A 12840-nucleotide genomic window follows, 5' to 3' on the forward strand; every position below is an offset into this window, starting at 1 on the left:
TTTAGCTTGGAAACATCTGCAGCCGCGTCTCTTCGCGTCTGATTGACAGCGTCTTGATTTTGAAGACGTAGAGTAAGCCGACCAGGTGCGGTAGACACTTTTAAAAGCTGCAGGTCTTCTGGTCACCGCAGTAATGTAGGCAACCACGACTGTCCATCATGCAGGTGCAGAGGGAAGGGGGCGGGGCCTGAAAAGACATTTTTGCTGGCTGTTGTATTTTCTGGGTTTTATTTTGTTCATTGTTTTTCGACTGTGTGTGTGTGTGTGTGACCGATGTGTAGGCTGTTGGAACAAAGTGCATCTCGTATTGGTCCAATCCGGGACGCAGCGCTTGTCTGTCAACTAAAGGACGATTCCATATTTTATGTGACTCTGCACACACCTGAACGCTGCTGAAACTTCTGCTTTATAGACCTTCTGACACTTAGATCAGCTCCAGTTACACAGACATGAATCTGTTTTTGTTTTTGTTTTGGAGCAGCAGAGCAGCTGCTTTCACCTGAAGCAGTAATACAACGACATCAATGTACCGCAGAGACAGACTCAGGCGTCTGTGGTGGACATCACTTTCCCCTGTGTGTGTGTGTGTGTGTGTGTGTGTGTGTGTGTGTGTGTGTGTGTGATGACTGGTTTGCCACCAGGGTGTGATGGTGCAGAAAGCAGGGTGGTGTCGCGCCGGCCTCATGATGTTGTTGCTGTGCTGGCAGACGTGGACGCAGGCTGAAGGTGATGAGTGTGTGTGTGTGTGTGTGTGTGTGTGTGTAGGAGGCACATAGACGGCGGGAGAAAGTGCTGCATCTTACCTTGCATTATCCCGGCCGTGGGACTTAATGAAGTTCATGTGTCTGTATTTGGACAGGAAAGCCACCAGCTGCTCGTTGCTCCTGAAAAGACGGAGAAATGGAGTCAGAGCACCTGGCCAGGTCTGGTCTGCAGTTCCAGATAGAATGACGTTAGGAGGACAGTTGATGGTTCATCGTTGACAAAACAGTTGTTTTAGAGTGTTTTAGAATATTAACGACACTGAAAGCAAATGTGTGAAACGCACTGAGAGGAACCTCATGTGGTTCTGGAGCTGTCGTCGTCTGCTCAGATTAAATCTCTGCTTTCTGTGGAATGAAGCTGTTCTTTCATTAACGTGTTGATGCAGAAAAAGTCCATTTGCTGTGATCTCCGTGAGAGAAGTCGATGTTGGGAATGTAGGCACGTTGTTACCGCCAAGAAACTGAAGCCACAGCGAACATTTTAGTTTCTGTTTAGAGCAGAGGTGGCCTGCTCTGGTCCTCCTGCTGCAACCCATCCGGCATCGGTTGGTTAGCCTTCTGCAAACCAGTGTGTGTCCGCCGGCAGACAAGAAGAAAAAGTCCTTCCATCCCATTAATGGCTGATCGGGACCAGAACGGATGTGTGTGAACGACAGAGGCGGAAGAATCAATGAGAGAAGTTTGTGTTTCAGCGAAGCGTCTCCATCTCATCCTGAAGCAAGCAGCTGCCGAGGCGGCCAGGTCAGGTTTAGTACATCGCTTTCAGCAAATCACAAGCTCATTACTGTGGAATTTCCTCTTTACTGTTAGATGAGCTTCATGTTTGTCTGTTTTAGGGACTGCAGATGGAAGCAGCTTCTCTTCTGCCATCAATGCTGCTGAACATGTTCATTAAGCTGAACTACCAGGCCTGCAGAGCAGAGTTTCCACCTGCAGTAGGAAGGAGAGCGCGAGCTAAACATGTAAAACAACCTTTTTATTTCATTACAGGAGGTTAAAATCTTGTTTGGAGGCGATTGGCTGTTTGTAACGATCACATATACCAGACCTGACAGCTCGCTGCACTGAGGCGGAAACAGCGCTAGTCTGATCTCCAGAACAAGCAGCTGATCCATTTTCCTCCATAAGGGTCTGGAAACATTCCTCTGTCCTTCGTGGGTCCTCTTCTTTCAGCTCCGCTTCGCAGACATGGACGATGTCCACGCTGCCGATGCCAGTAAATTCACATCACACACACTCTCAGTTTTTATGGAGAAGATCAGCAGGAGAAGCTCACAAAAATGTCTGAGTGTGTTTATTCTTCCAGAACTTAAAGGGTTCCTATGATGGTATTTGGAGTTTTCTGAGCTTTCTACAGTGTTACAGTGTTGAATCCTCATCAGACATGTGAACGACACAGTTTTTTATCACCTAAACGCATGTTTGAGTTTGAGTTTGAGTTCCAGCACGCTCTCCGTTCGGTTTCCATGGTGACGAAAATGAGTCGTTTTAGAGAGTTTTTCTATGTGGAAATCCTTGTGACGTCCCGGGGGATAAGGTTGGGTGATTGGTTACCTTCTACTGGTTAACAAGGGCATGTACAAATACATCAGAAAACGTGGGATAAAGTTATTTCCAACGATGGCTGGTGAGTTTACCAAAGAGAGACATCCTGCTGCATTCGTTGCTGTGGGTTGCTGTTTTCCACTTCGTTTTCAGGCTCTGATTCAGGTTCCAACATGTAGGGCTGGATGCTATGTGTTGACATTGTATTTTGTTTTCTTATTGAGTTCATATGAGCCTAATCCTTCTGTTTATGAGACGTTACAATGACGGTGAAAGCAGGTGCGGTGCGCGCTCCCGATGTAGTGCAGTGGCGGGAGGCGGGGCTTAATGCGGAAGAGTCTCAATCCACTCGTTTTGCCCGCAGGCTGATCTGACAGCCTACGGAGAGGGTCGGTCTGAAGTAAATAAAGCCATTGGTGACAATAACTCCATCAATCCCAGCCCTTCTGGTCTCAGAAATAAAAATAAATTAGCCTGAAATGCACAGAATAGTTCCACTTTAACCTGTGTTCTTTGCTCCTCCAAGTGAGGACGTGGGACAGAGCTGTAAAGGGTTAATATAATGTCTGTGGAAAGAACAGCATCCAGAGAAAAAGAGAGAATAGAGAGGGAGAATACTATCATCATATGTCAGCCATAACATGCAATATGTTTCCCGTCATGTTTCCACATCATAACTGCTAATCTGCATCCTGGACGACAGCTAGCTTCCAAACGAGCTGCGATGCAACAAAAGAAATGAGAAAATCTTCACATTTCAGGCACAGAGCAGCTCCTCCCTCCTGCTGATGGACAGAAAACAGCTTTAAACTGACAAACTCTGCATAAATGTGGAAGAACTTGAAGTTCTTCACCTATCGATTAAAGGCTACAGTTGCTCCAAGCATCAGCTGGCGAGGCCCTCCAAGCTGTTCCACATAATTCGGATTTTACAAAAGAAGGTGCTGTGTGATTCTGATGAAGGACTTCATGCTGCTGTGACACTGCGGAGCCGTCTACTTCCTGGCAGACGGGCGAAAAGCTCTGCAGGCTACGCTCCAGTCAATGGCTCCAACATTTCATGATGGCAGCTCGTCTTTCTGAAAGAGCAGCGAGGCTCCAGGATCAGCGTGGGGAGGGACAAGTGCATATTTATGTCATTTTCTCTTGAAGGAGCCATTTCACAGCCTGGGGGGCTTATCTGAGGCGGTCCTGAGCCATAAAGTCAAAGTGATGATGTGTCGTCCGACACATGCAGGCCTCGGTCGCTCCAGCAGCATAAACACACACACACACACACACACACACACACACACACAGTGTGTATCCGCTGCTACGCACACTGACTATACAATACACAGTGTTCAGAGACACACTAATGCCTGTAGGCACACACAGACACACACACACACACACACACACACAGAAAGAGGGAAATTCATGTCAGGCTCCAGATTTGCCACCTGAGTGGTCACCCCATCCACTCGGTCTAGTTTGCTTACTGTCAGCCCTGTGGCTGTTCGCATCAACACACACACACACACACACTGCTGGGAGTTTTACTTAAACACACTAAAAAATGTTCAACTTTTCAGCATCAGAGGCAATCAGCTAAATAATTTAGCCTTTTTAATCCACTCTTATGGCCTTAATTTGCATATTTATGTCACAGATTTTCATTCCAGGAGTGAAAACTGGAAAACTTCAGGCTGCAACAGAATAACATGAGACTGATTATATGTCTGTTCCAAGAAGGTCTGGAACTAATTCATCTGGAAGCATTAAGTCCTGAATGCAGAGAATTACGGGCAGGTAGCGAGCACCAAGATCAGACCTCAGAAAACGGCTTCAAAGGAAGGAAAAGAGCTAAAAGCAACCAGTCTGCTACAGAAAGGCTCGGAAAGAGGTCTGAGCAATCATGTAACTCATCCTCTGGCCCCGTTTGGACACAAACACACACATGGTATATCTGGACACACAGCCCCTCTGCTGGTGTGGGGGGCTCTGCTGTTGCCTTTCAGAGCCATCCATGCGGCAGGACAGACATTATCAGGGAATTAGAGGGGAAATAATGCTTGTCTCCAGTCCCACTGATAACAGCAACGGTCAGGGCGGTACAGGGCAGGGGAGCCCCCCGCATTCCAGCCTGCATCAACACCGCCGTCACAATGGACAGGCGAGCGCTTTTCTGTGACCAAAGTTATTGCATCTTGAGGAAATAATGGTGCATGCTGGGCAGCTTTAGGCTAATGGGCTCAGTGTTCTGTGTGGAGCGGGTCATGGCGTGTAATAAAATGACAAATGAATGGAAGTTACTCGTGTGGTTGTGGGGGGCTTTGGTTCGGAGAGGGATCTGCTTGTTCCAATACATTTCTGTGCCAGTAAGTCTGACATGTTAATGCAGATGTGTTTATTTCCTTCTCTTCTCTTTCTTATTGAACCGCTTCCTAAACAGATGAAAAACTTAGATTGTCAGCTAAATAACGGCACAAAGGGTTTCAGTTTCTTGCTTGAAGACAGTTGGACGGCATCAGCGCTCACTTTTATCGGGACTTGAACCCAGACTTGGTTAAATCCAAACTGCTGTTGCTCTTACTAAGCAGAGCTACAAGACTGCAGTTTGGATACTGCATGGCTAAGCAACATGCAGTTCCCCCTCATTTTCCTTCACTACCTGCTTATCTGGAGCTCCTTCACCTCTCCCTGTCATTCCTGCTCGTCGGCCCGCTCTTCTGCTCCATCAATCCTTTCTTTTCCCAACAGATGGGGTTTCAACTTCCTCTGTCAGCCCTTTTTCTCGACAGCATCACCCTCATTCAAATGAGGAGGCAACACACAGGAAGAAAGCAGGTTCTTAGCACACACACACACACACACACACACACACACACACACACACACACAAATACGTTTAATCAGGCACAAAAACAGCTTAGAAAGCATATAGGCAGGATAAACATGCTTAAATGTGCATTAAGAGGTGCTGAAACACACTGAGCTATCAAGAAGGAAAGGAATAAACTTATTCCCACACAGCATCAGTGCTAAAGTACAGACACTAGTAAACAGACAGGCTGCTAGCCAACGGCTAACAAAACTAGACTGAATGGGCTCATGAACCAAATCCACATTTAGTCCAGTAGCATCTCAGATCCAGCTGTGGAGGCAGCAGTTCTTCCACCCAGTGGCCAATCCAGCTTCGCTGGATTCAGCTGGGGGACATCTGGCTGTGCAGAAGATGACTCCTCCTTAATAGGAGGCTTTTAATTGGCTGCTTCAGAGCTACATCTACAACCCAGCAGACCTTTAACTCCCCAGAGGACAATAAACTCACACTAGTCACAAAATTTCTCTTCCAAGGCTTTTTCCATGACTTCACGTCTGGTTCACGTAGACTTTGCAGCTTTTAATGACCTTTTACAGCCTCTTACGTGGGATGTTTTTGAGAAGAGCGAGGACTTCAGGTCCTTATGGTCGACAGTAGACCTGGGAAGTCAATAGGTATAGACTCAGGGCAATTAAACGGCGATCCATTCAACATGTAACCTATTCAATGGAGTGGGAGTAAGAAAGCAGGAATTAGGAAGAGAAAGTGTGAAAGAAGCAACGGTTCTACTTTACTGATCTGTTTGGCTTGAAGTGACCGTATTTAAAGCTTGCTGTTGACCACAGGAGCTCAGGACGGGGGTGCATCGGATTTCTCCCATTATTACTGAGAGCAGCTTGATATTAAGACACTTTTTTAACCCAGATCTTAGATGCTTGACCCTGATAATCCCAGTTCATACAGGCCTCTCCTCCCTTTCAGGACCATACTGAGAGATGAGATCATCGTCCGTTACCTGATGGGGTAGTCGGCGGCGCTGAGATTGATGAAGAAATCCCAGCTCCAGTCTCTCATGGCCAGCAGGTCGGCCATGCTGTGCAAATACATGGTCAGCAAACTGGCTCCGCCCCAGATGGTGGCCATGCGCCAGGGAGTCACCCTGACGTTGGGATACTGGGAGGCCAAGGCCTGAGTCTGCCTGTACAGGTAGTTAGAGCGCTGAAAGAAAGAAGATTGGAACACATCATGTCTTTACAAGCTGCATTTTAACTTCATATTATACATGAATAAAAAAACAAATCTTCCTTTACAATTACAAGGCAGACCAGCCAACCTGGTACTGTAGGTTGTTTTTATGATCTTGCTCTTACCTGGTCAACGTGTATGTAGTAAAAGTGTGAAGTGTGGTAGATGGCTTTAAAGAGGCGCTGGAACTGGCGTGAGGCTCGTCCATGGATCACTAAGACAAACACTATTCTCACTGGGTTAGATGGAAACCTCTCCACTGAATCCTCGTCCCACTGGACGTTCACATTGGCTTTACCTACACAGGTATGCAAAGCAAAGTTAATACACTGAATGCACCGGAGTGTAACACTGTCTACATACTTGCCCAGAATATTTTTAAGGGTTATTTGCAAGTTTACCAACTAAAAAAAAACAGTTTCAATGGAAATTAAGAGTCTGGATGTGGGGCTGTTTTCCAGGTAAGCAGAATGATTACAGTTAATCATGATTATTCTCGATCAAATTATAGTGTGAGAGCCATTGGATTCAGGATAAAGAATCCATCAGGAGACACTTCATTCCAGGAGTTTCACCTTTTAGAGTTGCAGCCTGGAGAAATGCTTGTTTCATGAAAAGTTTTTTTCAAATATTTCAAAGTTACCCAAACTATTTTATATACGGTATACTAAAATCAAAGTGCACTGGCTTAAGTTTAAATAATGAAATGTAGAGATTTGCATGTGTTAAATGTGTTAGACAGTCATTAGCAGCTGGTTGGTTCATGGAAATAAACCTTTCTGTATTTATAAACTGCAGAAGTGAAAAGCATGAATGAATGCTTTTATTTCTGTTTAAATCTAAAAGTAAAATCCTAGTTTTACAAAAAAATTAATCAGTCAGCAGCTGAAAAAGGAATAGGCTGAAGCCTTTCCAATGCCGTCATTGAAATAATTCACAAAGAAATGTTAGTACTGATACATCACAAAAGAAAAAAAAATCAATCAAATTTCATTATATCCTTTTATAATATTAGATTTTAAAGTCTTCTTGAAAACTAACAAATTACACATCTTTATGTCACTGCATAGGCCATTCCATATTTTTGCACCCAAAACAGACACACATCTGTACTTGAAATTAGTTCTTGCTTTATAAATTAAAAAAAAAAAATAGTCAAGTTGTATATCTCCTGCTTTAGCTTCAAGATTGTTTTAATAGAAACAGCATCACGTGGACATTGGGGCCAGTGCCTCTGGACTGGCAGACTGGGGTGGTGGTCCCCCTTTTGAAGAAGAGTGACCTGAAGGTGTGCTCACACTCTGTCAGGTAGTCGAAATCTAGGATTGAGGAGGAGCAGTGTGGTTTTCGTCCTGGTCGTGGAACAGTGGACCAGCTCTATACCCTCTTTGGGGTCCTGGAGGGGGCATGGGAGTTTGCCCAACCAGTCTACATGTGCTTTGTGGATTTGGAGAGGGCGTTCGACCGTGTCCCCCGGAGGCTCCTGTGGGGGGTACTCTGGGAGTATGGGGTACCGGACCCCCTTGTATGAGCTGACTGTTCACTGTACGACAGGTACAGGACAGGACTCTGCCAAGGCTGCCCTTTATCATCAATTCTGTTCATAACTTTTATGGACCAAATTTCTAGGCGCAGCCGAGGTGTTGAGGGGATCCGGTTTGGTGACCTCAGGATTGGGTCTCTGTTTTTTCCAGTTTTTGCTTCATTTGTGGCCGAGTGTGGAGCGGCTGGGATGAGAATCAGCACCTCCAAATCTGAGACCATGGTCCTCAGCCGGAATAGGGTGGATTGCCCTCTCCGGGTCGGGGGTCAGGTCCTGCCTCAAGTGGAGGAGTTTAAATATCTCGGGGTCTTGTTCACGAGTGAGGGAAGGATGGAGCGCGAGATCGACAGACGGATCGGTGCAGCGTCTGCAGTAACGCGGACTCTGCGTCGGTCTGTCGTGGTGAAGAAGGAGCTGAGCCAGAAGGCGAAGCTCTCGATTTATCAGTCGATCTACGTTCCTACCCTCACCTATGGTCATGAGCTGTGGGTCGTGACCGAAAGAACCAGATCTCGTATACAGACGGCTGAAATGAGTTTCCTCCGCAGGGTGGCCGGGCTCTCCCTTAGAGATAGGGTGAGGAGCTCGGTCATCCAGGAGGAGATCAGAGTAGGATGCCTCCTGGACCTCCCTGGTGAGGTGTTCCAGGCACGTCCCTCTGGGAGGAGACCCCGGGGAAGACCCAGGACACGCTGGAGGGATTATATCTCTCGGCTGGCCTGGGAACGCCTCGGGATCAGAGTTGGCAAATGTGGCTGGGGAGAGGGAAGTCTGGGCCTCCCTGCTTAGGCTGCTGCCCCCGCGACCCGACCCCGGATAAGCGGCAGAAGATGGATGGATGGATGGAATTTCTGTTTTACAAATTTTAGGTGAGGCTTCCAACAAAAGCAGAATGAAACTGAATAATTTCATTAAGCATGGAGCTAAAAAGCCCAATGAACATGTAACACTGAACATATGCATTGTCGTTGTACATGAAGGGATTTGTTTTCTGAAGAACTTCATGGAGTCTTATGGCTACCCTTTGAATTTAGAGAGTATCTTTATTTTCCATGTATAAATATATGACATCTCCAGTGTCATTAGATGTCACATTGCACAATGATGTGGCGTTCACTGAGCTGTCTTCCTGTCCTCTCCACATCCAGATTGAGGCAGATGGTACCTTCCCTGAGCCGAGTTTGCAGATTTTCCATCCTGTTAAAAGGGAGTTTTTAGTCATTTCAGCTCCTGTGCATGCTGAGGATGGACGACTGTATCCTGTTGGTTGTCCTCAACCAGGCTAGTTCTTATAAAATCTTTGTATGACATTAGAAACTTGACAAATAATGATTTTTTTTTTTTTTTTTTTAACTGGATCACAAAAATCGATTTTATTGTAAAGTGCTTTGTCTAACTTTAATTAAAGTTGAATTGAATTGTGCTTTCTGGGGTAATTACAGTCGGTGAGAGAATCTTTGTTTTTGAAGTGCCTCAGTGATGATGAGCGTCAGGGTTAGGATAATTGAGGATCACTGCCAACACCAGACCTGTTTTAACCTGCTAGTTTTATAGTTTACTGGATACAGATGAGATTGTTGGCTACACAGAGCCAGATTTACTGTATGCAGGTTCTTATTTGCGTTTTTGCTACAGGTGGGACTTAATTACAACGAGCCATTTTAACGATGCTGAAAATAATGCATTTAATAGCAGTTTGGATACCAAAATCTTGCACCATTTTCAGGTGTTTGTGGACACTTTTGGAGAGTAAATAGAAAGCCTGAATCCTTTACTTCACATGAATTCCAGCCAGTTCATATAAACAGCCTAGTTAAGGAAAATCAACAGATTGCATGGATTCTGGACTTGGATACAGTCCCCCATCCTGAGCTGCATGAGGTGACAAAGCAGAAGATGTTCAGTAGCCACTGGCTGATCATACCTTGGCTTACCGTCAGATATTAATCCGTATCAGTGAAGAGTGTAGACGGATGTGAAAAGTCAAAGTTTAGAGACTAAATTCAAGAATAGCTGCAGCTGTTACCTAAAATGACTTTTTTAACTTTTGGCTGCTAGAGCTCGGGTTTGCACTTTTAATGTCTGTCATTATTTGATTCAGTCATCCACTAAAATCCATTAAAAAAAATCAATCAAGAATAATTAATGACAAAGCTTCTAATCAATTTGATGAGTTTTTTAAAAATTGGGTTTTTACCCTGATTTTTTTCCTTGATACTGGTAAGAATCGTCTGAGTTTGGGATTACACTTTCAGAGAACCATCACACTGGAGTATCACTGCGTCCACAACGTTACAGAGGATGTCACCAGGGCCGAAGGGTCCACAAGGATGATACTTCCAGGCAGCTAACTAAAGCCTTGTAAAAGAGAAAACTATTTAGGCCACCGCTTCTCAGCACTTACCAGGTCCATGACAAACACACCAGCAAACCAAAGTTACAGATTGCAGCCAAGCAGTGTCTCTGTGACTGGTGCATTGTGCTGACAACTGGCTCCAACCATCCATACGGGACTTGTCTATAGAGTTAGCAGGCCGCAGCTACAGCAGGGGCAGCATGTCCGTTAAACGAAGAGGAGTGCGGATATCTACACCACTTACAGCTGGTGCAACAAGGCAGAGACTGCGGATGTTCCCCAGACTTGGAATGTCTGACTGCCAGATGAAGAGCAGTCTACCTACTGCATGTAGCTTGATGCCACTGACACTCTTATGACTTTCAGATTTTATGTACTTGGTGAGTGCTTTAATAATACAGGTTTAGCTATGTGGTTATGAGTGATTACAACTGAGAAGGCCCATATATATTTTTGCGTAACCCAGACTTTACATGGTCAGAATGTTGTACTACAAGAAGTATTTACAAAAAGAAAGTAAGAGCCAAGTTGTTTGATGGTTGATTTGGCCCTCAAGATAAAAAGAAAAAGGGAAAACCGAAAAGCCCTAAGTCATACTTCCGCTTCTTATGACTGAGTTGGAAGAAATTCAACTATTTTAACCACAAAATCCTGACTAGCTTTCCTCCCACAGACAGAAACACATAAACACTATGTGCAATGCCACAGGGCCCCTCAGGGTGGAGAGTGTTTTGACAATAAGCCATCATTCCTCTCAGGCATAAATCCCAGAAGATGCCCTGAATTTGGGAAGAAAAAAGAGGGACAACAATAAGAATGGAGGCACACCCGCCCTGGTCGTGGTCTGCCAGGCCACTGTCAAGTGAAACAATTCCAACAATCTCTGGCAAGTCACTGAAACCCTCACTTCGCTTCATTGTGTGGGTTTGGAACGCCCATAACCACCAAACACATATAAACTTACAAAAACAATTACATAAGTGTGCTGGGAGGACTTCTATAATTATTTAATAAAAGAGAAATGAAGCAGTTCTGCAAGTCAGCCAACATTATCCGTAACTGTTGGTCTTTAAATCTTCAACCATTACAGCAAACACATAGATGCAGCTTATGAAAAATATTTGTCCACAAAACATTCCAAAGGGAGATTAGTGATTATATATTGGGCTTCAGTTCCCAGGAGCCCATCGAACTGCAGTCCCTGGGGTGAATTCCGCCCATCTCTTCTGCTACCGAGGTCCTGAAAGTACTCTGAATTTAAAGGCAAGTGTCTGTCAAGTGTTGGCTTTGTGAGATGAGCACAGAAAGTCTGGATCATACAGGTCGAATCATTGTATTCATTCTAATTCTAATTATTATCTGCCAATAATTAGAATCATTATCTATGATAATGATTCTAATTATCATTCTAATCATTCTAATTTAGGAGCAGGTAACTGATGAGACTTTGTCTAAAGGCCGACCACAAGGGTGAGGTTGATGACACGCTCCCCTGGCTCCAATTGACCACCTCTTGTTACTCATTCACACTTAGATCTTTCTGTGTGTGTGTGTGTGTGTGTGTGTGTGTGTGTGTGTGTGTGTGTGTGTGACAGCTTCAAGGGAAATCTGCTGTGGCCTGCATTAGATTGAACAGTAATTGGTGGCCAGCTAAGGTTCCCAGGCTTGCTTCGCACACAGCTAATTGGCCAGTCACTTCACAAACCACTTTGAGTGTGTGTGCAATGCTAGCTGGCTGAACTAATGAGAGTGTGTGAATGAGATCAAATTTCATTGTCATTTTTGTCAAACTGTTCATGTGCAGAAGCGGTTTGAGCCGATGACGTACCATAATAAAAAAAGCATCACTAAGGAAAAACTGGGCTTTCTTCAACTGAACACTCATCATCTGGAGCAGTCATCATACATCATCCTCCAACTCACAGACTTGAACAGCTCATCTGCTATCGACCTGCTCTTCTTCTCCATCATCTTGTAGGAGCTGATGATTTGTCACTGGTGATCAGGATTCAGCTGGTGATCGAGATTCAGCTGATTGGCGCTGGCGGAGTTCTGATCTAGCTCAAGACCCGTGAGATTCTGGTAACAACTGGCAGGTTGCCTGAATTCTGCAACGGAATGTGCCGAGCTAGCGGTGCGCAGACTTGTGTTGACCTGACCGACTGTAAGCAGGATGCCAGCCTGGCCCAAACTGCTCATCTTTCGTCGATCCCATAGCTTGTACGCAGAATTGATAACAACATGGTGAAGATGTCTGCTAGAATCGGTGGAAATGGACCCCCCCATTCGGCTGTCTGGAGCTGCCAGCCTGAGACCTGCTATGGACTCAAGGCCGAGGAAAAATTATTTTCCTTGCCTGGAACCCAAACAACAATCATATCTGGATTCGGCTTCCCAGCGGCCTTGGGCCGGTGCAACCCCCCCTGAGAACGGAAGAAGTGATGTTCATAGACCCTCTGTCCCCCTCATCAACCACCCCCTTCCCCACCTGATTCACCACCTCCCTGAACTGTGTGTGTTTCCGCCTGAGTTTGTGCTTAAGTGTATGAAGTGGCTTTTTTTTTCCCTCGACCCCCTATGA

At 45.3% G+C, this 12840-nt stretch overlaps 1 protein-coding gene across 1 annotated transcript in view; it reads right to left on the reverse strand.

Moving 5' to 3' along the window:
- Positions 1-12840, reverse strand: part of xylt1 (xylosyltransferase I) — a gene marked incomplete at both ends in the record, with an annotated part of 188183 nt that overhangs the window by 74554 nt on the left and 100789 nt on the right. The window contains 3 exons of the mRNA XM_079264310.1: positions 804-884; positions 6131-6333; positions 6486-6658. Of these exons, the coding sequence (XP_079120436.1) occupies positions 804-884; positions 6131-6333; positions 6486-6658 (457 nt within the window). The remainder of the gene's footprint in view (positions 1-803; positions 885-6130; positions 6334-6485; positions 6659-12840) is intronic.

Source organism: Telmatherina bonti (assembly GCF_933228915.1).
Source record: "Telmatherina bonti genome assembly, chromosome: 3".
Lineage (NCBI taxonomy): Eukaryota > Metazoa > Chordata > Actinopteri > Atheriniformes > Telmatherinidae > Telmatherina > Telmatherina bonti.